Below are 25,671 nucleotides of genomic sequence, written 5' to 3' on the forward strand. Positions count from 1 at the left end.
TAGGCCAATAGCATTAACATCCAATTTATGTAAGCTTATGGAAAAGATGATCTCTAGAAGACTAGTATATGAAATTGAAAAAAGAGATATTGTCTCCCCATATCAGAGCGGGTTCCGTGGTGGACGTACTACAATGGACCCTGTTGTATGTTTAGAAAATGAAATAAGGAAAGCGCAAGCCAATAAAGAATCAGTTTTAGCAACATTCTTTGATATAGAGAAAGCATATGATATGCTATGGAAAGAGGGACTGTTAATTAAGTTGAATAGGAGGGGTATTGGTGGCAAGATGTTTAACTGGATCAGAGACTTTCTAAAGGATATAGAACAATAGAAGTAAGAGTTGGGGTTAACTTCTCGAACATCTATTCAATAGAAAATGGAACACCTCAGGGTAGTGTATGCAGTCCAGTACTGTTTAACATTATGATTAATGATGTTTTTGATACAATTGATGACACTAGAATCAATAGAGCATTATATGCTGATGATGGAGCTCTGTGGATAAAAGGACGCAATATTGATAAGATGCAACTAGCAATCAGTAAGGTAGAAAAATGACCATGTGAGTGGGGTTTTCATTTGTCTGTAGAGAAGACTCAGTTTATTTGTTTTTTTTCAAGGAAAAGAGTAAGTCCCATACTAGAGCTTAAGCTGTATAACCAGTCCTTAAAGCAAGTTAATATTATTAGGTATTTGGGAGTGTGGTTTGATCCCATACACAAAAGAATTATATTTGAAATATATTTTCAAAAATTGGCCCAATAAATATATTTTAGTTAAATATATGTAAATATATTTTCATATATGTTTACATATATGTTCATATATGGTTTAACTTTTGCAAATTGTTTCATATTTTGAAATTTTAAAAGTTTACATTTTCACAAAAACCAACAAACACATTTTCAATTTATTTTTTAGATAGACCACTTCAGCTGTGGATGTGGGCATGGGAGAGCAGTGCTCTACCACTTCCCCCGCCCACGTTTTTCCTATTGGTCAAGGATCGAACCGGCAACCCTTCGGTTACAAGCCAGAAGCCCGAAGCCCTAACCAGTAGGCCACGGCTGGCATTTTACTGACTTTATTGGCCTAAAATGACAATTTTATGTAGGAAATAACACACAGAATGCAGAGTTGTTTTCCCTATTTTTACAATATGTGTGTGTGTATGCAGTGTTAGACACTGAGTTCTATCTATTGTTTAAGTGCACTTCACTGTTGGAGTGTCACTGATATACTTGCATCATAAATATTGTGCATATTTTCAATATTTAAATGACTTCAGGAAAGATGTCAATAAAACAACAATAAATCTAATAATTGCACATAGTGTTAGGTACGTGCCACCTAATATGGCCTAATAGTCCTAGGAAAGCAACTATCTGTCATTTTACATGACATATATAAAATATAAAATAAAAACCAGGAACCGTGGAACATCCAGACGACACGAATAAACTGACGAAATCCAGACGAAGAACTTTTGCAGACGAGGCACAGGACACACGCACAGGCGCACGCGCACGCGCACACGCACACTGTATTATGTGAGCCTAGATCAGAAAACATCACTAATGATATGATAACATTTATCAAAGAAACACAACTAGCAAATAGGATTTTATTTTTATTATTTATTTTTTATTTTTGTGTGTGAATGACATCCATTTGATTGCACCTCAGTCCAGTAGATGGCGGTAATACACTTTGACTGTAAACTGCCATAAAACTTAACAGAAGAAGAAGAAGAAGAAGAGGATAGATTTCGTTTTGAGTTAGTAGTGAGAGTGACCACGGGCAGCACATCGTAGATATTTCTGAAGTGCATAGTTGTCGTCTGTGTCGTTATCTGTGCATGTGTGCGTTCAGAGACATGTGAGTACCCTGGTGTAAATGTTTACATATGTGTATTTTGCAGCCTTAGGTTTTTTATGAGTGTTGTCTATTCTGGGAAACTCAGTTGAAATGCAGTATGTTAGCATAAAGTTCGCTAGCATTATGCTAATACCTAGTATTACTAGTGTTACACTACTATTGTGTTTATGTGTGTACTCACCTGACATTGTAACTTAGGTAAAGTTGGTTTTATATTCGCACATTCGTACTTTTTTGCTTAAAAGTGTCTCAATAACAAGCGCAATAAAGCACATTTTTGCTAAATAAAAGCAGCTAGGCTATGTTAACTTACATGATCTTTAGGACAAAGATGGTGAACTACAACACTCTCCACAATCGATCAAAATGGGCAAATATTGTTTTAATGGCATACAAATTCAGTGAACATTCAATGTGTGTGGTAAAGAAGATAGGGACTGTCTAAAAAGTTCTATTTTTTTTCCATTGTGTGCAAACAGACAACTACATTTTTGCAAAGTACAGATGTACCAGCAAATCTCTCTCACATTATGTGTTCTAATGCTATTGATTGTACTTTAGCAACAATAAAAAGTGCATTATAATGATTGTATTTAGGAAACCTGTCTCACTGTACATAATGTACATAAATATTTTTAGAATAAAATTACATTAATTCACCAAAGGGATTTTTTACTATCCGAAGGTTGTAGCATGTTCCTAGTGACCACACTGACTTACTACAGGTGAAATTTTGACAAAAAGTCCCTTACTGTACGTACAGTTGGCAAATATGTTTTTTTTATTACTGTAATTCACCTACTGTAATTCACCCTTTTTGTAATTCAAAAGTATTTTTTCGTGTTCCAAAGGCTGTAGTATTTTCCTAGTGACCAGACTGACTTACTACAGGTGAAATTTTGACAATATCTCCCTTACTGTACAATTATCAAATATGTTTATGTACTGAGCACATTATTACATATGTTTATTACATATGTTTATGAAATAAACTGTAAATCACCTATAGTGTTTTTTCTATATCCCAAAGGTTGTAGTACTTTCCTAGTGAAAGCACTGACTTACTACAGGTGAAATTTTGACAAAAACTCCCTTATTGTACGTACAGTTGACAAAATATGTTTTTTAAAAAAATACTGTAATTAAAATAATTAAAAAGTATTTTTTCATGTTCCAAAGGCTGTAGTGCTTTCCTACAGACCAGACTGACTTACTACAGGTGAAATTTTGACGACAAACTCCCTTATTGTACGTACAGTTGACAAATGTTTTTTTTTTAATTACTGTAATTCACCCCAAGTATTTTTTCGTGTTCCAAAGGCTGTAGTGTTTTCCTACAGACCAGACTGACTTACTACAGGTGGAATTTTGACAAAAAGTCCCTTACTGAATGTACAGTTGACAAATATGTTTTTTTTAAATTACTGTAATTCACCCTAAGTATTTTTTCGTGTTCCAAAAGGCTGTAGTGCTTTCCTAGTGACCACACTGACTTACTACAGGAGAAATTTTGACAATACCTCTCTTACTGTACAATTATCAAATATATTTATGTAATGAGCACATTATTACATGTTTATTACATATGTTTATGAAATAAACTGTAAATCACCTATAGTGTTTTTTTTTATATATATCCCAAAGGTTGTAGTACTTTCCAGTGATGCGCGGGTTGATCCAAAATGAGCGGGTGCCTGCGGTCACCCGCGGTTACCCGCGGTTACGAGTCATCCAAAAATATTTTTACTGATATTCGGGTCGCGGTCGGTCGGGTCGTTTGAAATAAAGATTATTTCAATTAAACCTTTGTAATTTATATAGTTCTAGACACAATTTTCACACAAAACTAGACACAAAACGTTAAAAAAAAAAAAAAAAACGTTATCCAATCACTGCTTAACCTAATAAAAAAAATGGACTAATATAGCCTACTGTTATATTATCTGTGCGTATACATAATATAGATTTTAATAGCTTGATGCTCTTTAAATATTTTGTTGCATTGTTAAATCCGCGATCGCTCTCCATGGTTCTGACCAAAGAAGAGAGCTTTGGAATCTCCATTACGCATCATACCTGGGCTGCATTTTCCGATAACATTGTCTCTTAGAGCGCTACGAAGACTCTTAGGTATAACTTAACTAAAGGTATACTACCACTAAAGGTATATCATTGCTAGGCATCTTCAGGGCTATCATCCACTCGCGAGGCAGAGGCGCTGAAAGGCAGAGGCGCTGGCGCCCTCCTAGCAACGGCGCTGTTTTTGGTAAAACATGATTTTGACGACTTCATTAAGTTTTGTTTTATAGAAAACTCTTTTTAAAATATTTTCGTTTTGTATAAATTGTATCTTAATTTTGATCAATGTTTTATCAATCAATTGCCCGTATCTAATAAATAAGAAGCAAATATATAGCAGACAATGTAATAAGGCGCAGGCACGATCACTTGCATTGCATGTGAACTGGTGGAGGGTGCCGAAACTCAGCTTGTGCCTCACAGATTTGAGAAATATAGGCTATATATTACAGAAAGCTTGAAATGTCTACTTTTAAACGAAAATATTCAAACCAAAATAAATGGGTTACTCTCTGATTATGTAGGCTAATCCATATGAAATGTGCATTTCTCTCTGGCGTTCATGGCGAGTCCGCAATCTCCGCATCGTCAACTTCATCTTTGCAGCGACACAGAAAAAAAACTGTTTATTACTAAACAATTAAATGTCTCCTTGCTAATTTAGATACATTCATAATCATTACTTTAACAGGTTCTTTGTGGCAAGCTTTATGCGTGCGGTCATAACGCTTATTATCCTGTAGCCATAGCCTATTTAAGTAATTAATTTAATATAAAGGGGCGATTTGTCCACAAATGGCTTAAATGAACAACTACTAGTCGACTAGAAAAAAAATTAGTCGGAGGCAGCCCTTATTCCACATATTTTCGAACCAGCAGGCCATTCTGGGTTGGGCGAGCGACCGTGAGCGGAGCGGAATATTCAGAAATGCGCTCTCCGCTCACGAGCTCTGATCGGAACAAACCCGAACCTCACTGTCTGCTGAACTTGCGCAGAAACATCAAAATAGACATAGCCAGGTTTTTAAAATTGTTTTTAAAACTAAACATTTAGACTATTTTAGTACAAATTATGAGCTTATTGACAGTTTTTTATAATTCTTGACAAAATGAGAATATATTAAGACGCTACGATGAGCATTTACTACTTTAAAAAAATGTGGGTCAGGAAGCGGGTCGGGTACAATATTTTCTTTTTTATGTTTTTTGCGGTCCGAGTTGCGGGCGGGTTAGTTGAAAACGCCGGTCGGGTGCGGTTTGTTTATACATTGACCCGCGCATCACTGGTACTTTCCTAATGACCAGACTGACTTACTACAGTTCCCGATATATTTTTCTCCAAATTTGACCTGTATTTGTTGCCTTATGGTAGTTAGCTTAGCATGCTAATTGGTTAGCATGAACCATGAACCATTCTGGTTGTGGGTTTGAATGCTGTGTGGCACATTCCCAGTTCGCAAGAGGTATTGTGGCCTTAAGTGGTGGAAAAGTTGCTTCTGTTCCAGACATGGTGCCTATATGTGAACGAATTCGATAAATACAACATGCAGCAAATTTATACAAAAATTATTCATTTTGAATTGCTTCTCACTTGAACTATTGGACCTTCTTCATCTTGCCAAAAACACAACTTCCCAGTGGCGCAATGATATGAGTGACAGGTATCTGACCCAGAGATAATGTGTTCGAGCCCCACGTGGCATGATTTAAAAAAATTGTGTGTCATGTCAATTCCTTTATTATTCAACGTTGTACTAATCTTTCTTCCTCTTGGATAAATGTATGTCTTGTTCATTCTATGTTCATTCTCATCTGAACTTCTGTTCATTTTGAGTTCATTTTCACCTATACTACTAAACCAGCTCTTTTTTCTTCAATTTCTGCTGTTTTTACTATTCCTGCTCTTGCTGCTGCTTCAGGGGCTTGGCCCCGTATCGCTGCTTGCAGCTGTATTTCCACATGTTCCTTAACCTGTAACCAAGAATACTAACACACACAGACACAGTTTCTTCAAGATTGGATTTGGTGAGGAGGAGAGTCTTCTCAAAACATTAAGATAACATGTCATTTCTCTCAAGGAGAGGATACTTTAAATCTAACTGTAAAGTAAAGACATAAACTAAGAAATGGTCTCTCAACTATAGGTTTCAATGACTCCTGAGACCATTGCTATCAGGGTAGCCTAGAAAAGCAGATGGATGTAGTGACACCTGTTAAAGAAGTCCATATTTCATCTCTGGAAGCCAGGCTAAATGAGCAAGCACTGTTACTGCATTCCTGGCATGGGTCAGACCCTTACGTTGCACCTCAGATATCAAATACAGACATTTAAAGGATACATGAAATAACATTTTCGATAATCACACTGGTAATTTCTATAACAAAGTAAAATCTCATAAGCCTAGAGAAGTCATTCAACTAATTTGATATATAGAAGGAAAACTATTGATTAATACCTTGATTATAATCACTCATTAGATATACATTGAAGCAGCAGTGTGTTCCAGAATCCACTTCTTCAGGACTTCATAACAAAAACTTAGCTTGAATCATTACAATAAGGGTGTTGCTTATTTATAACGTTGAAAATATGATTAACCTAAAATATCTGCATTTTTTTAATCAATGAAAGAATTGTGTTGTACAAGGAACAGCAGTTCTAATACATACTTTTACCTATTGCATTTATCAAAGTTAATTGAGTGATCACTAGGAACATACTATAACCATTGGAACATGAAAAAAGGAGAAATTACAGTTTTTTTTTTTATAATAATATGTTGGTACTATACTTACAGTTAGGGATGCACCGATGCATCGGCTGAACATCGGTAACGGCCGATATTTGCCTCGTTAACTGCCATCGGGAAATAAAAATGACATTCGCCGATGTCACATGGGCGTCAGTTTGGTTTGAAATGCTGGGGACAGAGACGCATTCGGAAGTGCATTTTCAGAAGTGCTGGGTACAATGACGCATTTATTTATTTATTTTCTATGAGAAAACTCCTTTTCTCGAGAAAAGAACGACCATGGTGTGTAGCAGAAGAAGCGGCGGAGTATGCACGATCCGCGAGTGCTGAAGACGTTCTGCACGGCTTTGATGGGTGCGCAGGAGGACACAAATGGGCGGCGACTGCTTCTTCCAGTGGCGGGAGCTTTTCCCTCAGCGCCGTCAACAGATAGAGCGTTAACTGTACACACCGCCGCCGACTTGAGCTGCAAAGAAACTCTGGCCTCCCTGTCAAGCAAGGACTCTTGTCAAAAAGTACGGGGAAGCTTGACCGCTCTGAATAGTGAGTGAGAGCGCGCGCGCGGTCGGGGCTCTCTCTCTCTCTCTCTCTCTCTCTCTCTCTCTCTCTCTCGCAGAAGAGCGCGTGCGCGCTTAAAATTTAATATTTTGGTATGAACATTCACCCGTGTTTTTTCCCTCATAAATGCGAACACGAAAAATAAAATGAATATTATAATGTTTTTTTTGTTGGGTCAGACAATGATTACCAAATTTCTCTCTCATATTGCTCTTCATAACAACTGAAAAATAACTTATAAATAAGGTTATAACTGTCAACCAGAAAGTGACATTAAAGGTTTTTTTTGTTTCATAAATTGGTCTGATTGAATTTGTGCTCATTCTAGGATAGTGTGATCAAGAGCCGAAAGACTTGTATGTTTCCGTGGCACAAAAGAAGGAATAAATAACAAAAAGAAAAAACATCGGCCATCGGCCAAGTTGTTATGTTAAACATCGGTATCGGTATCGTCAAAATTTCACCTGTAGTAAGTCAGTGTGGTCACTAGGAAAGCACTACAGCCTTTGGAACAGGAAAAAATACTTTAGGTGAATTACTGTAATTTTTTCTTAAACTTATTTGTTTATTATACGTACAGTAAAGGAGGTATTGTCAAAATTCCACCTGTAGTAAGTCAGTGTGGTCAATAGGAAAGCACTACCTTTGGAACATGAAAAAAAATCCCTTTGGTGAATTACTGTAACTTTTACATAAAACATATTTGCATACTGTACACAAAACAAAAGTACACTAAAGCAGTCTAAATACGCAGCAAATATCAAACCTGAAACTATTTTTACCGTGGGTGGCCATTTTTTATTTATTTTTTTTTTTTTTTTTTTTTTTTACTTGACTATGTTCATGGTGCTGTCCACGTATGTGGTACTGAGGTCCTACATGATCAAGTCTGCAACTTGGGTAAAGTTGGTTTTATATTCGCGGAGTTCCGCGTTCAATATCTCGTGAGCTGAATATTGTTACTCAAATAACATTGTTTTAATATTTAAATCTTCCTCAAAACGAGCTTTCCTTCGGGTTTGCACTTTGCAGATGGTCCCTTCTTAGCAGCCTGCGCATAGAGATCAATGTATTTTGTTCAGTGCGAAGGAAAGATTGTTTTGAGGAAAATTATGTTGTAGCTTCTGGTGTTTTATCTGTAGCTATATGTGATAGGTGTTTTCTGTAGCAACAACGTTTAGTTCATGAGTTATTAAACGCGGAAGTCCGCGAATGTGCGAATATAAAACCAACTTTACCTAAGTGACATTGTACAGTTATTATCGGAGTGTTTACAATGGTTGTGTAATAGAGAACTATGTTTTTGGGTTGCTGTTACTGAGACCCAGCAGTAAAAGGCTGTTCTTTAATTTAATAAGGAGCTAATGTGTGTTATCTGGTATATTATTTGGTTATTTGATATAAGCAGCTAAAGTTACTTGAAGGGAAAGTTGTTCAAATTAACATTTATTAGCTTTACTTATTGCATCATGTCAGCACTGTCGTTTACTTGCATGCTGATATTTTTCTTTGTATTGTTTATTGTAGAATCACACATACTGTACAATCTGGAAGACAGCTATAATCATCTGCTGGCTGTCAATAAATCCACTGAAGAGCATTAGAGCATTCGATTGCATTCTTACCTATGTACCACAGCGGTCACCTATTCTCAACCAGCTACAGTTACAGTCCTAGCTATCAAGTCACCATTACAGACATAAGTGGTTGACCAGTGTTTGATTAAAATGATTTAAAAATCAAAATGTTATTAAGCTGCAATTTTAATAGATATAAAATATTAAACTAATTTTAAATGCATAGCAATGCATTTTATTAAAGGAAAAGATACTGCTAAATGCTTTACATTGAGCCTATAATGAGCCACGTGAGACATTAAATCAATACTAATAAATATAAATAGTGTTTTACTCTTGGAACAATAGTGATTTGTGGTGATCTTTATCTGATCATTTTCATAAAATGTTAATGACTACTTTTTAGAAAACCACTTTTATGATCCCAGACTAAGGTTGCAATTAAAATTTCTGGATTGTTTTGAAAGAGTAATATAAAGTGATGTTTATTTCAAAGTTTTTTTTTTTTTTTTCAGATTATATGATTTGTCAGTGCAGTTCTTTAAAGTAGGTAATGCAGAATTGGTGTTCATATTTTACTCTCTTAGTGTTCATGTTGTAACTCTGTGTCGGTGTTGCGAGAGGCAACACTTTTGAAAGTGTCGAACTAACACTTTGAGGGTTGTTCCCATATTTACACTTTTAAAGTGTTGAAATTAAGTATATTGGTGTTGATTTCCGGATTTCAAATTTACTGTGTAGTGATTAATGTAGTTATTATAAGATCAAACTATATTTAGATTGATCTGGACATTATGCTGCTGTAATTATTTATCTGTAGTGGTTGATGAAGATGAGTGTCATTGTTTTTGTGTTATTGATGTTTTATCCATGTCATACTGTGAGAAATAACAGTATCGTCTTTCAATAGAGCAGTTTAACAGGCTTTTATCACCTATCCTGACTCAAATAACGTGTTTCTAACAGCAAACACTCAGAATAAAGTGAGATGATCTGCTGATGATCCTGAATGGCTTGTTGAATGAGTGTTGATAGTCATAGTGTGTTAATATTTGATAGTGAGTGTTGAGGCTCATCAATATTAACAGATCTGCTGAAAACACTCTTAATTTCATGACAATAGTTCCTGTTTTCACCTCATTTATTATGCTGATGTCTTCAGATTTCCTGTAAATTGACACTTAAAGCTAATTTCATTGGTGTCAGCAGACTGAGGGTATTTGTTGGCTACTATCCATCCATCTTCTTCCGCTTATCCGGGGCCAGCAGTTTAAGCAGAGATGCCCAGACCTCCCTCTCCCTAGACACTTCCTCTAGCTCTTCCGGGGGGACACCGAGGCGTTCCCAGGCCAGCCGGGAGACATAGACCCTCCAGCGTGTCCTAGGTCTTCCCCAGGGTCTCCTCCCAGTGGGACGTGCCTGGAACACCTTCCCAGGAAGGCGTCCAGGAGGCATCCGAAACAGATGACCCCTCTCGATGTGAAGGAGGCTCTACTCTGAGCTCCTCCCGAGTGACCGAGCTTCTCACCCTATCTCTAAGGGATCGCCCAGTAGGGCTGGATCCGAATATTTGAAAATTCGTTCAGTGGGTTGGTTTCCGATTTGAAAATTTGACATTCGAATATTCGTTTTTTTTTTTTTGCACACCTGGGATCCCCCGCAAAACGGTTCTCATTAGCGCTTGAATAAGGCCGGCGACACACTGGCTGCGTGGCATGTCCGTTTTCATTTTGGCTCCCATGTTAACAGGTTGGAGTTTGCACACTGCCTGCGTGAGACACGCGTCTCAGGCGCGGCTCGAGCCACGCGGAAAATGCGTGCATGTTAGAAATAGAACCGACGCGTACCAGCAACGTTAGTGTTCTCTGGCTAGAGCGCAGAACAGCGGAGTTTGTGTTTTGGGTTAAGCTGCATTGCTTTGACATTGTGGAAAATAGAATAATAGAAACAAAATGTATTAGCCTTTTTACCCGTTATTATGAATCTAAATTAATCTCGTTTTTAATTTGTTTTTCTTTATTTAAAGCTACCCTTTACTGTGTCAGTAATTTGTTAGTCAGAAAAAATATTAGACTACCTTAAAAGTATTTCTTAATTTAACAGACCTGTGTGTGTGCGTTTTATATCACTAGTGCAGTGTCCGTTCTCGGACGCGTTCTCTGCCTGTGTGAGGTGCGCCGCTTCCCGCTCGCGCGCTGTTCTGTAGTTTACTAAAAGTTTATTCATTCTGAATGTGTTGCGTCTTGCGTGTCCATCTATATTGCACCAAATGCGACACTGCATGCACTCCCTAGTGAAGTCGATTGGATGAACGGTTCTCAAAATAATAAAAATGCAAACGGACATACAGACACACAGATTCCTGCCTTTATTAGATAGAAGGCTATGTTCAGCACCCTCTCTCCGAAGCTTCGAATATTCGATGTTCATTACTACCGAAGCTCAAAAAATGGTATTCGGACCAGCCCTATCACCCAGCCACCCTGCGGAGAAAGCTCATTTCGACCGACTGTATCCGGGATCTTGTCCTTTCGGTCATGACCCACAGCTCATGACCATAGGTGAGAGTTGGAACGTAGATTGACCGGTAAATCGAGACCGCTCTTTCACTCTTTCTTCACCACGACAGACCGGTACATCGACCGCATTACTGCAGAAGCTGCCCCGATCCGTCTGTCAATCTCCCGTTCCATCCTTCCCTCACTCATGAACAAAACCCCAAGATACTTAAACTCCTCCACTTGAGGCAGGAACTGAGGCCACCAACCTGAAGTGGGCAAACCACCCTTTTCCGACTGAGGACCATGGCCTCGGATTTGGAGGTGCTGATTCTCATCCCAGCCGCTTCACACTCGGCTGCAAACCATCCCAGTGCATGCTGAAGGTCCTGGTCTGATGGGGCCAACACGACAACATCATCCGCAAAGAGCAGAGACGAAATCGTGTTGTCCCCAAACCTGACATCCTCCGGCCCCTGGCTGTGCCTAGAAATTCTGTCCATAAAAAATATGAACAGAACCGGCGACAAAGGGCAGCCCTGCCGGAGTCCAACATGCACTGGGAAGAAGTCTGACTTACTGCTGGCAATGCGAACCAAGCTCCTGCTCCGGTCATACAGGGACTGTTCCTCCTGTATCCAAGGTTCTACTATCGGCCGTATTCTCCTCTCCAGTACCTTGGCATAGACTTTCCCAGGGAGGCTGAGAAGTGTGATCCCCCTGTAGTTGGAACACACCCTCCGGTCCCCCTTCTTAAAAAGAGGATCCACCACTCCGGTCTGCCAGTCCAAAGGCACTTTGTCCCCGACCGCCACGCGTTGCTGCAGAGGCGTATCCGCCAAGACAGCCCCACAACATCCAGAGACTTGAGGTACTCAGGGCGGTGCCTTGCCACCGAGGAGTTTCTTGACTACCTCTGTGACTTCAGCCCAGGTGATGGATGAGTCCACCTCTGAACCCTCAGCCTCTGCTTCCTCAATGGAAGATGTGACGGCGGGATTGAGGAGATCCTCAAAGTATTCCTTCCACCGTCCAACGACATCCCCAGTTGAGGTCAACAGCTGCCCACCTCCACTGTAGACAGCGTTGGTAGGGCACTGGTTCCCCCTCCTGAGGCGCCAGACGGTTTGCCAGAATTCCTTCGAGGCCAGCCGATAATCCTTCTCCATGGACTCACCGAACTCCTCCCAGGCGCTGAGTTTTTGCCTCCACAACCACCCGGGCTGCAGTCCACTTGGCCTGTCGGTACCCGTCAGCTGCCTCAGGAGTCCCACAAGCCAACCAGCGACCCTCTCGTTCACCGGGGTGAACTCCAACATGTGGTGGCTGAGCTGGGGGGCTATAAGCAAACCCACACCAGCCTGCCGCCTCTCACCATGGGCAACTCCAGAGTGGTGAAGAGTCCATCCTCTCTCGAGGAGTGTGGTTCCAGAGCCCATGCCGTGCGTAGAGGTGATACCACTTTCACATGCGTATGAATGGAAGTCAGTGCAAGGAAAAGTGTGAATGGCCATTAATAATTCAAAACGTTTTTAGTAAAATAAATATCAATATCAAGGTTGGTGTCAAAATATGGCAGTATTATAACAATGGGATTCGTGCATGGATTCAGATTCGATAATGTTTTAAAAAATAATAATTGTAAGATAAATTTACTTCATTCATGGAAAGTTTCAAGGACATAATAATCAATTTATAAAAATGCATTCTGCAAATGATCATAATATTTTAGAAGTGCCATTTATTTGTTGCATAGAAGTGTCATTTAGTATAAAAAACTCAGTAACTGATATATTTTAGATTTTGGGCAGATCAGCTCCTCCCACACCAATTGCATCATCAATGAAGCTCCTCCCACACTAGCACATCATCGGTGAAGCTCCTCCCACAGCAGTCACATCATTGGTGAAGCTCCTCCCACACCAGTCACATGGTCAGTGAAGCTCCTCCCCCATCAATTCTCCAATAAATGCTGTAAATTCCCATCAGCTACAAGTGAAGACGATCGTCAAAGCATCAGGAAGAGCTGAAATCTGCAAAGACTGAGTTTATTAAAGAGGACAGTGAGAACATGAGTGATCCAGAACCCTGCAGAATGAAACACACTGAAGATCCTGAAGAACAAAGAGGTTGGTGTTTATTCTTCATTCATTCATGATGCTGAAGAACATTCATGTAAGAAACATTCAAGCACTTCATCACTTTTAGATAAACAGTTAAACTATGAAACGGTACAGAATGTTCTGGGGTTTTTCTTCAACAAATGTTCAGTAAAGGGAGGTTTGAGAAATTTTTATATTGATTGTCAACATCAGATCAAGCTAATACTAATTTAACTGTTTTATTTTACATCTGGTTCCCAATTTGCAACAACGTTACCAGAATTTTAGAAGATTCTTCTTACAGTAACGTTGATAACAGCGTTGATGAATCAGCACTGAGTGTGTCAGATAAATTTACCTCATTCATGAAAAGTTTCAAGGACAAATAATCAATTTATAAAAAGGCATCGAATTATCATAATATTTTATAACAGTTTCTACTTTCTACCATTACATCAGGGCTCACTTTCATGTCCTTTTACTTTATATTTCTCTCAATTAATTATTTTGATGTACTGAAAATTATATTTAATACATTTTTCTTTCATGTCAGACCTGATGGAAGAGAGCGAGGAGAGTGAAGAACTGAGTGAAGTGAAGGAGGAGAGTGAAGAACTGAGTGAAGTGGAGGAGGAACATCATGTCAAACCTGGAGAAAAACCTTTGAGTCGCTCAAAGACTAAAAAAACATTTTTAAAGAAAAGAGGAGCCAAGAAATTCTGCACTCAGTGTGGAAATAGTTTCACACGCAAAGATGGTCTTGAGCGTCACATGAGAGTTCATACAGGAGAGAAGCCGTTCTCATGTGATCAGTGTGAAAAGAGATTCTCATGTAAACTAAATCTTGCGCATCACATGAGGATCCACACTGGAGAGAAGCCGTACACATGTGATCAATGCGGCAAACATTTTTTCTGGGCATCAAACCTGAAGGAACACCTGACAGTTCATACAAAGGAGAAGCCGCATTCATGTTCTGTGTGTGGAAAGAGATTTTCACTTCTGCAAACTTTACATAGACATGAGAAAATCCATACTGGTGTGAGAGAGTACATGTGCTTTGAGTGTGAGAAGACTTTTATTACAGCGGACAAGTTAAAACGGCACGAGAGTATTCACACTGGAGAAAAACCTTACAAGTGTTCACACTGTGTCAAGAGATTCACTCGATCAGAAAATCTGAAAACACATGAGAGGATCCACACTGGAGAAAAACCTTACAAGTGTTCACACTGTGACAAGAGATTTAGTCAGATAGCAAATCTGAAAACACATGAGATGCTCCACACTGGAGGGAAGCCGTTTAAGTGTAATAAATGTGGGAAAGATTTCAGTCAATCTTCATACCTTAAAAGACACATGATGATCCACACCGGAGAGAAGCCGTTCTCATGTGATCAGTGCGGCAAAACATTTCTTAGGGCATCAGACCTGAAGTCAAACCTGGCAGTTCATTCGAAGGAGAAGCCGCATTCATGTTCTGTGTGTGGAAAGAGTTTTTCACAGCTGCAAATTTTACATACACATGAGAAATTTCACACTGGTGTGAGAGAGTACATGTGCTTTGAGTGTGAGAAGACTTTTATTACAGCTCAACATTTAAAACTGCACCAGAGAATTCACACTGGAGAAAAACCTTACAAGTGTTCACACTGTGACAAGAGATTCGGTCACTCATCATCTCTGAAAACACATGAGAGGATTCACACTGGAGAAAAACCTTACAAGTGTTCACACTGTGACACAAGATTCAGTCAGTCAGCACATCTGAAAAAACATGAGAGGATCCACACCGGAGGGAAGCCGTTTAAGTGTAATAAATGTGGGAAAGATTTCAGTCAATCTTCATACCTTAAAAAACACATGATGATCCACACCGGAGAGAAGCCGTTCTCATGTGATCAGTGCGGCAAAACATTTCTTAGGGCATCAGAGCTGAAGACACACCTGGCAGTTCATTCGAAGGAGAAGCCGTATTCATGTTCTGTGTGTGGAAAGAGTTTTTCACAGCTGCAAACTTTACATACACATGAGAAATTTCACACTGGTGTGAGAGAGTACATGTGCTTTGAGTGTGAGAAGACTTTTATTACAGCGAACGGTTTAAAACTGCACCAGAGAATTCACACTGGAGAAAAACCTTACAAGTGTTCACACTGTGACACGAGATTCAGTCTGTCATCATCTCTGAAAACACATGAGAGAATTCATACTGGAGAAAAACCTTACAAGTGTTCACACTGTGACACGAGATTCAGTCGATCATCATCTCTGAAAAAACATGAGAGGATCCACAGCAGAGAGAAGCCGCACACGTGTGATCAGTGCGGGACGAGTTTCTCTTTTAAAACTCACCTGAAGCTACACATGAAGATCCATACAGTGGAGAAACCACATCAACACAGTCTGAAATCACAGTAAGTAGTTTATGTTCATGTGCTGAGCAACAAAGTCTCTTCTGTGTAAGTTAGACACACATCACTCTATAGCCAAATCTCTCCTCTCCACCTATAGCCGGTGTGTGGTGAGCACAGGACACTTTGTTGATTGATTGATATCTATTAACTCGTGTTCAACCAGCAGGAATCTGTAATTTGTCAGTTCAGATTAATGCAAAAAACACATTTGCTCTCTGACAGTAGGTGGGGCTCATGTGAAAGCAGAAATAAAGCACTATACAGGGCTCTAGACTGCAAGTAAATGTAAATTCATTATAATCCATTTTAAAGCTTGGAAGAGCCGGGACATTTTTTTAATATTACTCAGTTTGAATTTGACTAAAAGAAGAATGTCATACACACCTAGGATGACTTGAGAGTGAGTAAATTATGGGCACTGACTTGGAAGCCAGGAGAAACATTGTGGCAAATTCAAAGTTCTTTTTGGTTCAGGTCTCAAATAAGTTTCTCAGAGTCGAGGTCAGAATAATTAACTTTATTGTACAAACAATAAAGGAAAAGCCAGCTGGTCATTCTGAAGTTATAATATCCAGCACTCATTTTTTATACCTTTTTCATTAGCCTGGCAAGCCAGACCTACATCAAGATGTTAGGTCTGGCAACTCACCATAGACGCGGTTCAATCCGAGGGGCAGGATAAACGGCTGTCTTTCAAATTCCCTCTGCACGCAATAGGACAGCGCTTCAACCAACCAGAGCGTTTTCCCAACAGCAGAGCTATTTGATAGATTCAACATTTGCCATATCTGGCCGGCAAAACTACGAACACATCTTCCTTTTTTTAACCCTCTGGGGACCAAAAACGCGCCCACGCGTTTTGCTCGTTTTTTTTTTTAGCAATGAAAAATAAACACAAAATGCTCTGTTAATTTTGATCTTTCATTTTCGTGTAATACATCAATCGATCCTGTTCAGTTTCTATTTTTTTTCTGTATACTCACAATACAAATAAAGTGTTTTGCTTTTTGACAAATAAAGAAAAACTAACATGATGCTATTTCTGCCTTCTCTCTGTCAGTAAACTCCCATTTGAAACGCGTTCGAAAATTATCTATAACTCCGCGAAAATTCAGTCAAACAGGCAAACAGACCCACGGGCATAAAGCTTGAGATCGCAGCTTTTAAAAGAAGTAATTTATATAAAAAACAAATATTATCAGCTTCTGTAATCTGTATAAAAAGAGAGCGACTCCAGTCGAGCTCATTACGAGCCATTCAAAAGTAATTTGACCACGCCTCGGAGAGCGCGTGCTATTCAAACGCAAATTCTGAGAACCATTTCAGTCTGTGAAACGCCCACATCAGCTGTAAACAAAGAGGCATAATATAGCCTACCTTATGGAGAAAATTTTCCGTGCTGATATGAGGAGCAGATCCCGCTGAGGAGTGAGGTAGGCTAAGTTATCCTTTCTCAAGTGTTAATGTGGAATAACGTTGTAGGCTTATGTAAACAAAAAGATGAATCGCGTTTCTATAATATGAATCGCGTTTTCTGTGAGATGAATGAAGGGTACATATTTGTAAAGAGTGTTTAGCCTAAATATGAATCGCGCGTCTGTGTGTGAAAGAATAAACTGCTTTTACAGTTACAGTTACTGCGTTACAGTCAGGCGAAGTATGAAAGACAACATTTTGTTGACTAGATTTGGGTACAGTTTTTACTGTAGAATATACTGTCACATCAAATAAGCTTTTCTGCTCATAAATATAAAATACTATTTTGTCAAAAATAAAGTCATAGACTAAGATGTTCCAATGTTGGCTATATTCAAACTAATGAATACATATGATAAAATGTAGGCCTATAATCATTTATTTTTTTTTTTACAAAGAAAGAGTACTTTTTTGCAGAAATATTGCTGAAATTGTAATTATTGTTGTAATTGTAACCTTTTTAATAAAATAGCAAAACATATTTACAAGATAGATGTAAGCAAAATCTTAAATGGTCAATATAAGTCTTCTTCAAAATATATATTTTGTCTTTGCATTGTGGCTCAGTCAGTGTCACACCTGAATGAATGGCTAATTATGCAGAGTCATTATGCAGAGTGGGTGGGACTAAGGTGTAAACTACTCCTCCCCCTCGCATATTGGCTTTCCAAGCAAAACCTGTTTTACACCATTTAAATCAATGTATTTTTTTTTGTGAACAATAAAGCAAGACTATTTTCACATAATTTTGAAGCTAGAACTGAAAGGGACAACATCCATTAGTCAAAAGTCTTGTGGGCACATATTTTGTATGAGTTTTGTGGTCTTATTTCAGCAACTTTCATTTTTATTTTTTTAAATAACCACGCATAAACATTATTCTCTTAAAAATACAAACATCTACATACATGTTGCTCGCATATTATGGTAGGCCTGTTTGTGCTATATAGAGTGAATTTACACCTTTGCCATTAACATGTTTATAAATAACTGAAAAAAGCACAAATGTCAGAGCATGTCAGAACATCTCAAGGGCCCCAAAAACAGCTTGGTCCCCAGAGGGTTAAAGAATGACTTAAGTGCCGTTCTATGCTCTTTTCTCAAAGAAAAACTTAACTCCAAGTACTCCAGAGTTGCGGACAAAGCCGATTCTCCAGCAGCCGTCATTCTTTGTTTTCAAGTCGCAGCCAGGTAACCGTCGCAACTCTGTCGTCATTTGTTAAGCCCGCCCCGCCTACTCTATACACGACGTGATTGGCCTGACCCAATTTAGGTTTTTGCAGCTCCGAAAGTCAATGGAGAGTTGCTAGACTGCCCTGGCTGCAAAATACATTTTGCTGCCGCTAGGGTGCGTCTAGATTTCTAGGCTACTTTTTCATATCATCAAGTCTCCAATGGGTACCCTCAAATCTATCTCTTCCCCTCTGTCACGCCTGGTGACCTTGGCACAGGTAGACATGTCTTCTTTATTGGTCAAACCTCACATAATGGTGCTTTGTTTCATACAGTATTTTGACACTTTGGATTTCTTATGCATACTGGTTATTTTCAATTCTCTCATTGTGAAACATTGTGCCATGAACAAAGTTTTAAGTTATAAGGCTTAATTCCACAAATCACAAATATTCCCTATGAATTTAATGTAGTAATGCTAACTGTAACCATGGTATTGTGGCAGAAATAGTCAAAAGTTTTTACATTATTCATTTCAGGGTTCGTACATCCTTTTGAGAGAATTTTTTTTTTTATATTATCCAGTTGTAATGTTATTTTTAATGTGATGACCAAAACCATGATTTGTTCATCCTTAACCCCCTGAGGTCTACGGTATCGCCGGCGATACCAGCTCGCTTTTTTTTTATTAGTGTAAAAGAAACTCATAAATACTCTGTTGACTTTGATTTTCCATAGGAGTTTCATACATCAATCGATTCTGTTAAATGTGTATTATTTTTGTGTATACTCACAATAAAAACAAAGTGTTGTGCTTTTTGCCAAATAAAGAAAAATAAACACGAAGCGAGTTCTGCCTTCTCTCTGCCAGTGAAGTCCATTCTGAAACGCGTCCGAAAATTAACAATAACTCAGCGAATACTCAGTCAAACAGACATACAGACAGACAGGCATGAAGCTTGAATTCTCTTCTTTTAAATGAAGTCATTTATATAAAAAAACAATTATTCTCATCTTGTGAAATCTGTATTAAAAGAGAGCGATTCCAGTCGAGCTCATCTCATCTCATTACGTTATAATCGGCCCCGCCCACGGAGAGCGCGCGCTATTCAAACGCAAATGGCTGAGGCAATCCTGTGAACGCCCCCATCAGCTCGAGAAAACACACACGTTTATTTAGATCATTGTTTACACCGTCTTGCAGCGCTGTGAGGAATAATACTAATCGAAAATGTCCCTCAGAAGTGCGGGTATATCGAGGAGCGAGCTGAGGAATACAAGTAAGTTTTTTCCTTCTCACGTGAATTTCTTCACGTGGGTTTCTGTTTATGAATGAATAAACGGCATGAATGCGCGCTGTTTACCACAGCTGGCAAAGACAGTTTAAATTTAAATCGCGTGTGTGAATGAATGATGATGTTTTAGCAAACTGTATTGCTATACTGAGATAAGTAAACATCGACTGAATGTTGAAATAAAATGTAGGCTATTTGTATAAGCAACGTATTAAACTGCAAATTAACAATATGCCCTAATATTTCATGAAAACAACGTTACAGTCAGACGAAATATGAAAGACAACATTTTGTTGACCAGATTTGGGTACAGTTTTTACTGTAGAATATACTGCCACATCAAATAAGCTTTTGTTTAGCCATTTCTATATATAAAATACTATTTTTGTCAAAAATAAAGTCATCAACTAAGATGTTAGCTGTTCCAATGTTGGTTATATTCAAACTAATGAATACATAGATAAAATGTAGGGCCTATAATCATTTTTTTTTACAAAGAAAGAGTACACTTGAAATATTGTTGAAATTGTAATTATTGTTGTAATTGTAACCATTTTAATAAAATAGCAAAACATATTTACAAGATAGATGTAAGCAAAATCTTAAATGGTCAATATAAGTCTTCTTCTAAATATATCTTTTGTCAGTCAGTGTCACACCTGAGTGAATGGCTCATCATTATGCAGAGTGGGTGTATTCTAAGGTGTAAACCACTCCTCGTTCACGCCCCCTCGCATATTGGCTTTCCAAGCAAAACCTGTTTTACATCAATTTAAATCAATGTATGGTTTTATGTGAACGATAAAGCAAGACTATTTTCACATAATTTTGAAGAAAAAACTATAGGCGACGACATCCATAAGTCAAAAGTCTTATTGCCACATATTTAGTATGTGTTTTGTGGTCTTATTTCAAAAATTTTAATTTTTAGTTTTTTCGATAACCACGCATAAACATTATTCTCTCAAAAATGAAAACATGTACATACATGTGGCTCACATATTATTGTAGTCCTGTTTGTGCTATATAGAGTGAATTTACACCTTTGCCATTAATATGTTTATAAGCAACTGAAAAAAGCACAAATGTCAGGGCATGTCAGAACACCCCCAGGGCCCAAAAAAACGCTCAGACTCCAGAGGGTTAAAAGATTGTTAAACTAAACATTGATTGTTAAACCATTTGTAAAACTAAATGTTTCAAAGTGTAGGAAAACAGTAGACCGAAGATTTAAAACTACAGTTATACAGTTTATATGTTATACTGAAGAGTAAAGAGAATGGAATATGCTGGGATATATATATATATATATATATATATATATACACACACATATACATATATATATATATATATATATATATATATATATATATATATATATATATATATACATTGTCAGAAAAGTAAACAAAACAACGAATACATCATCACAATTACCAGGTCCATCTCATCTGGCATGTTCTTAGAATTATTGATAATGTTTCAGAACTCATCTCTGTTTATATGACACATTAGTTACAGTTTCTGTTTTCATAGATGTTAAATGTAGGTTTTAACACTAGAAGTGCCAGAATTCCATAACTACTAGAACTGCCGCAAGCGGTCATTTTGACTGCTAGATTCCAAACGCTATATCTTTAATGATAAATACCCAATTAAGAGATTAATGCATTTATTGTATTAGGATGTCTTTTAAAAACAAAACAACACCAAACTGTACATTTAAACAAGTTTAATTATACATTTATAAATAAATAATATCCGTAGATGTCCTGAACAAAATGACGGCGTAGGCTATAGCCTATGTTTTCATGTTTCTGTTCGATCGCGCCCGCGACCGCCGACACACACACCATATTCCAGCATTGCAATCTTGACATTGCAGCCTGTTCATTATAGCTATAATAAAATATAATAATAAAATAGTCAACCTAACATATAAAAATTCCACTGCTCTGTTTGTCAGTAGCCTACAATTCGTACCATTTTGCCCGTGTGAATAGGATGATTTTTTCCGTCGATACTGGAACATGAGTGAAGTACAAAGCCTATAATAAAGAATAGTTTACCATTCAAATACATCGCAAATGTTGAAACATTTTGATTCTAATTAGAGAGTTACGTGAGCCCAACGCCGCTTACTTTCACTTTCGCTTATAAAGTAGCCTATTTCATTTTGGCTTGTTTATAGTTATTTTTGTCATTCTTGTTCTGTTCTGAATATCATTACATTTAAATGATTTGTTGTTGAATATGTTTAGTGTATTTTTTTTACCACATTTTATTGTTGTGTATATTAGTATAGCCTATAATAATACTGCGAAATTCAGTGCGGTCAATATGACCGTCTATGGCCGAAATAGGTAAATATGTTCATTTGTTTTTTTGCCTTATGTGTAATTTATATGAAACACATTTTAAATGAAAATACTGACACTTTTAGGAAAAGTCAGGTGCCAGCAGGATTGTATTTATTATTTCAACAAAGTTATTGCAGATATAAAATTCAAAACGGTCAAAATGACCGCCATGGCCGTTCTAGTGTTAAATCCTTCATGTTAATCTTCTATGAACAATGTAGATTCATGTAGAATAAACAAATGTATATTTTAGTCAGAATTATTGCTCTTCATCAACTTGAGGTCCTGGAGCTCGTTCTGTAAAGTTGAACAGAGACTCACTCGCTCTCGGGACAAGCATTTAAGGGAAATGGAAATACACATTTACTTTCTAACATTTACTGATAAGGATATAACCATTAAATATAGGAATGTGCCTCAAAAGTCATTGAAATTACAATCATTTATTTCAATCTCTGCATTTAATAAACTACCAGTGAGTGTTTTTATCACAGCTTGTAAATGTTTTAAATGTATGTATGTGTGTGTGTAGTAATGTATGATTGTATTTCTGTCAAGCTGTTGGTGAAAATAAGAGCTTGTTCTTCAGTGATTTTCCTGGTTAAATAAAGGTTAATAAGTTACACAAAGGGAACACCACATCAGAGTAAACAGCACATGCATCTGTACGACGTGTTAAACTGTATGCTTAAGAGCTTATTTGAAGCGCTGAATATGAATCACTTTCATGTTCAGGAAAACTTGGCTTGTTTCAGCACTAGGTGATTTATGTTAGTTTTGTTTGTTGTGTTTGTTGTGGCTTCGACAAAACCTGATAATCTTAAATTACATGATCAAGGTCACTAGATTTTTTCAACATGTGATTAGCCTTAGTACTTAGTTCAGAGTCTGAAATATTGATTATTCCTCTCTCATCATGATTGTAAGAAATTAAACTTGTTTGTTTTTAGCAGAACTGCCAGAAAGCATCTGGAAGGAGAGGACAGAGAGAACGCCAGTGATCCAGAACCTGCAGAATGAAACATCAAGATACTGAGGAACAAAGAGGTTGGTGTTTATTCTTGATTCCTCATTCATTCTTCATGATGAAGAATATGCTGATGCTCACCAGATTTACATTGTTTCATGACCAAACTAGTTATTTATAACACAAATTATTAAAATCGATCATAATCGTGCTCAGCGGTTGTTCACCATATTTACATTTACATTTAGTCATTTAGCAGACGCCTTTATCCAAATCGACTTACAAATTAGGACAAAAATTCAGCGAGTCATCATAAAGAGGCAAAAACAACAACAACGCAAGAAGTGCTCAAAATACGAAGTTCAGGTATTATTCAGAGTAGCATAAGCCTGATAAGTGATGTTTCAAAGGGAAACATTATTTTTTTTTTTATAAGGTTAAGTGCTCACGGAAGAGATGGGTTTTCAGCTGTCTTTTGAATGTTGTCAGGGATTCTGCATTCCGGATGAGGGTGGGGAGAGCGTTCCACCAGCATGGAACTGTGAATGAGAATGTTCTGGAAAGTGATTTTGTGGCTTTCTGTGATGGAACCACGAGACGTCGCTCGTTGACCGATCGTAGGTGTCTGGTAGGGATGTAGACTCGTAGGAGTGAGTGAAAGTAGGAGGGAGCTGAGCCTGTGATGGATCTGTAAGCAAGCGTCAGTGCCTTGAACTTGATGCGAGCAGCGAGAGGTAGCCAGTGCAGAGAGGTGAACAGAGGAGTGACGTGGGCCCTCTTGGGCTCGTTGAAGACGAGACGAGCTGCAGCATTCTGGATCATCTGTAGGGGTTTGGTCGCACATGCTGGAAGTCCAGCCAGAAGAGCATTCCAGTAGTCGAGCCTAGAGATGACCAGGGCCTGGACGATAAGTTGCGTTGCATGCTCAGTTAGGAAAGGCCTGATCTTCCTGATGTTGTGCAGTGCAAACCTGCATGATCGAGCTGTCTTTGAAATGTGATCAGTGAAGGTCAGCTGGTCATCAAACGTTACTCCAAGATTTCTGACTGATCTTGATGGGGTGATTAATGATGACTCTAGCTGGATGGTGAAGTCGTGCTGTAGAGACGGATTGGCAGGGAGGACGAGAAGCTCAGTCTTTGCCAGGTTGAGCTGCAGGTGATGTTCCTTCATCCATGTGGAGATGTCCGCCAGACAGCTTGAGACCCGTGCAGCTACTGTGGGATCATCTGGTTGAAATGAGAGGAAGAGCTGCGTGTCATCAGCATAGCAGTGGTAGGAAAAACCGTGTGCCTGTATGATGTGTCCCAGTGATGTGGTGTAGATGGAGAAGAGGAGGGGACCAAGAACTGAACCCTGGGGAACACCTGTGGTCAGCTGATGTGCTCTGGATACCTCACCTCTCCATGCGACCTTGAAGGACCTACCTGTGAGATAGGACTCAAACCAGTGGAGTGAAGTTCCTGTGATGCCCAGTGATGAGAGGGTGGACAGAAGGATCTGATGATCCACAGTGTCGAAGGCAGCAGACAGATCCAGGGGAATGAGGACTGAAGATTTGGAAGCAGCTTTTGCGATCCGTAGGGCTTCTGTGACTGACAGTAATGCAGTCTCAGTTGAATGCCCTTTCTTGAAGCCAGATTGGTTGACATCCAGCTGGTTGTTTAGAGACAAGAAGGATGTTAGTTGGTTGAAGACAGCTCTTTCAAGTGTCTTCGCAATGAATGGTAGGAGAGAGATAGGTCTGTAATTCTCTACAAATTATGTGTTTAGCGTTGGTTTTTTGAGCAGTGGAGTAACCCGAGCCTGCTTGAATGCTGTAGGGAAGGTGCCAGTATGGAGGGATGAGTTGATGATGTGTGTGAGTGATGGTAGAAGTGTGGGAGAGATGGCTTGTAGAAGGTGTGAGGGGATGGGGTCAAGAGGGCAGGTGGTAGGGTGACTGGAGAGGAGAAGTGTAGATACTTCTTCGGTTAGCGAAGAAAAGGAGGACAGAGGGATATTGGCTATGGAAGGGGTCGGTCTGGGTTCCTGTGTGTGTGGAGCTGAGAACTGACTGCTGATAGCTGTTGTTTTGGTGGTGAAGAAGTTCGCAAAATCGTCAGCAGTTAAGGAGGAGGCGGGTGGTGGTGGAGGTGGACAGAGGAGAGAGTTGAATGTCTTGAAGAGTAATCGTGTGTTGGAGGAGCTGTTGATCTTGTTGTGGAAGTATGAAGATTTTGCAGCATGAACATCAACAGAAAAGGAAGAGAGGAGAGATTGATACATACTCAGGTCAGATGCGTCTTTTGATTTGTGCCATTTCCTCTCTGCTGCCCTGAGTTCGGTCCGGTGTTCCCGAAGAACCTCAGATAACCAGGGGTTAGAGGGAGTAGCGCGTGCTGGCCTGGAGGAGAGAGGGCAGATGATGTCTAGAGAAGAGATTAGAGTGGAGCATAAGGTGTCCGTTGCGGTATTCACATCCAGAGATGAGAATTGTGAGGGTGGGGGAAGAGAGGATGACACGGCAGAGGAAAGATGGGAGGGGGAAAG

General features: G+C 38.7%; 1 protein-coding gene across 1 annotated transcript; it reads left to right on the plus strand.

The window, feature by feature from the left end:
* The first annotated feature begins 1,760 nt into the window (after window positions 1–1,760).
* Window positions 1,761–17,723, plus strand: LOC309498848 (uncharacterized protein). Its single transcript, XM_082169788.1, has 4 exons — window positions 1,761–1,881; window positions 13,147–13,475; window positions 14,002–15,865; window positions 16,469–17,723. Exons 2-4 carry the CDS (start codon window positions 13,418–13,420, stop codon window positions 16,545–16,547), a joined length of 2,001 nt encoding a protein of 666 aa, XP_082025914.1. The 5' UTR covers window positions 1,761–1,881; window positions 13,147–13,417; the 3' UTR covers window positions 16,548–17,723.
* Window positions 17,724–25,671: the final 7,948 nt, after the last annotated feature.

This window comes from Leuciscus leuciscus, assembly GCF_965113295.1.
Source record: "Leuciscus leuciscus genome assembly, chromosome: 1".
Taxonomy (NCBI): Eukaryota; Metazoa; Chordata; class Actinopteri; order Cypriniformes; family Leuciscidae; genus Leuciscus; species Leuciscus leuciscus.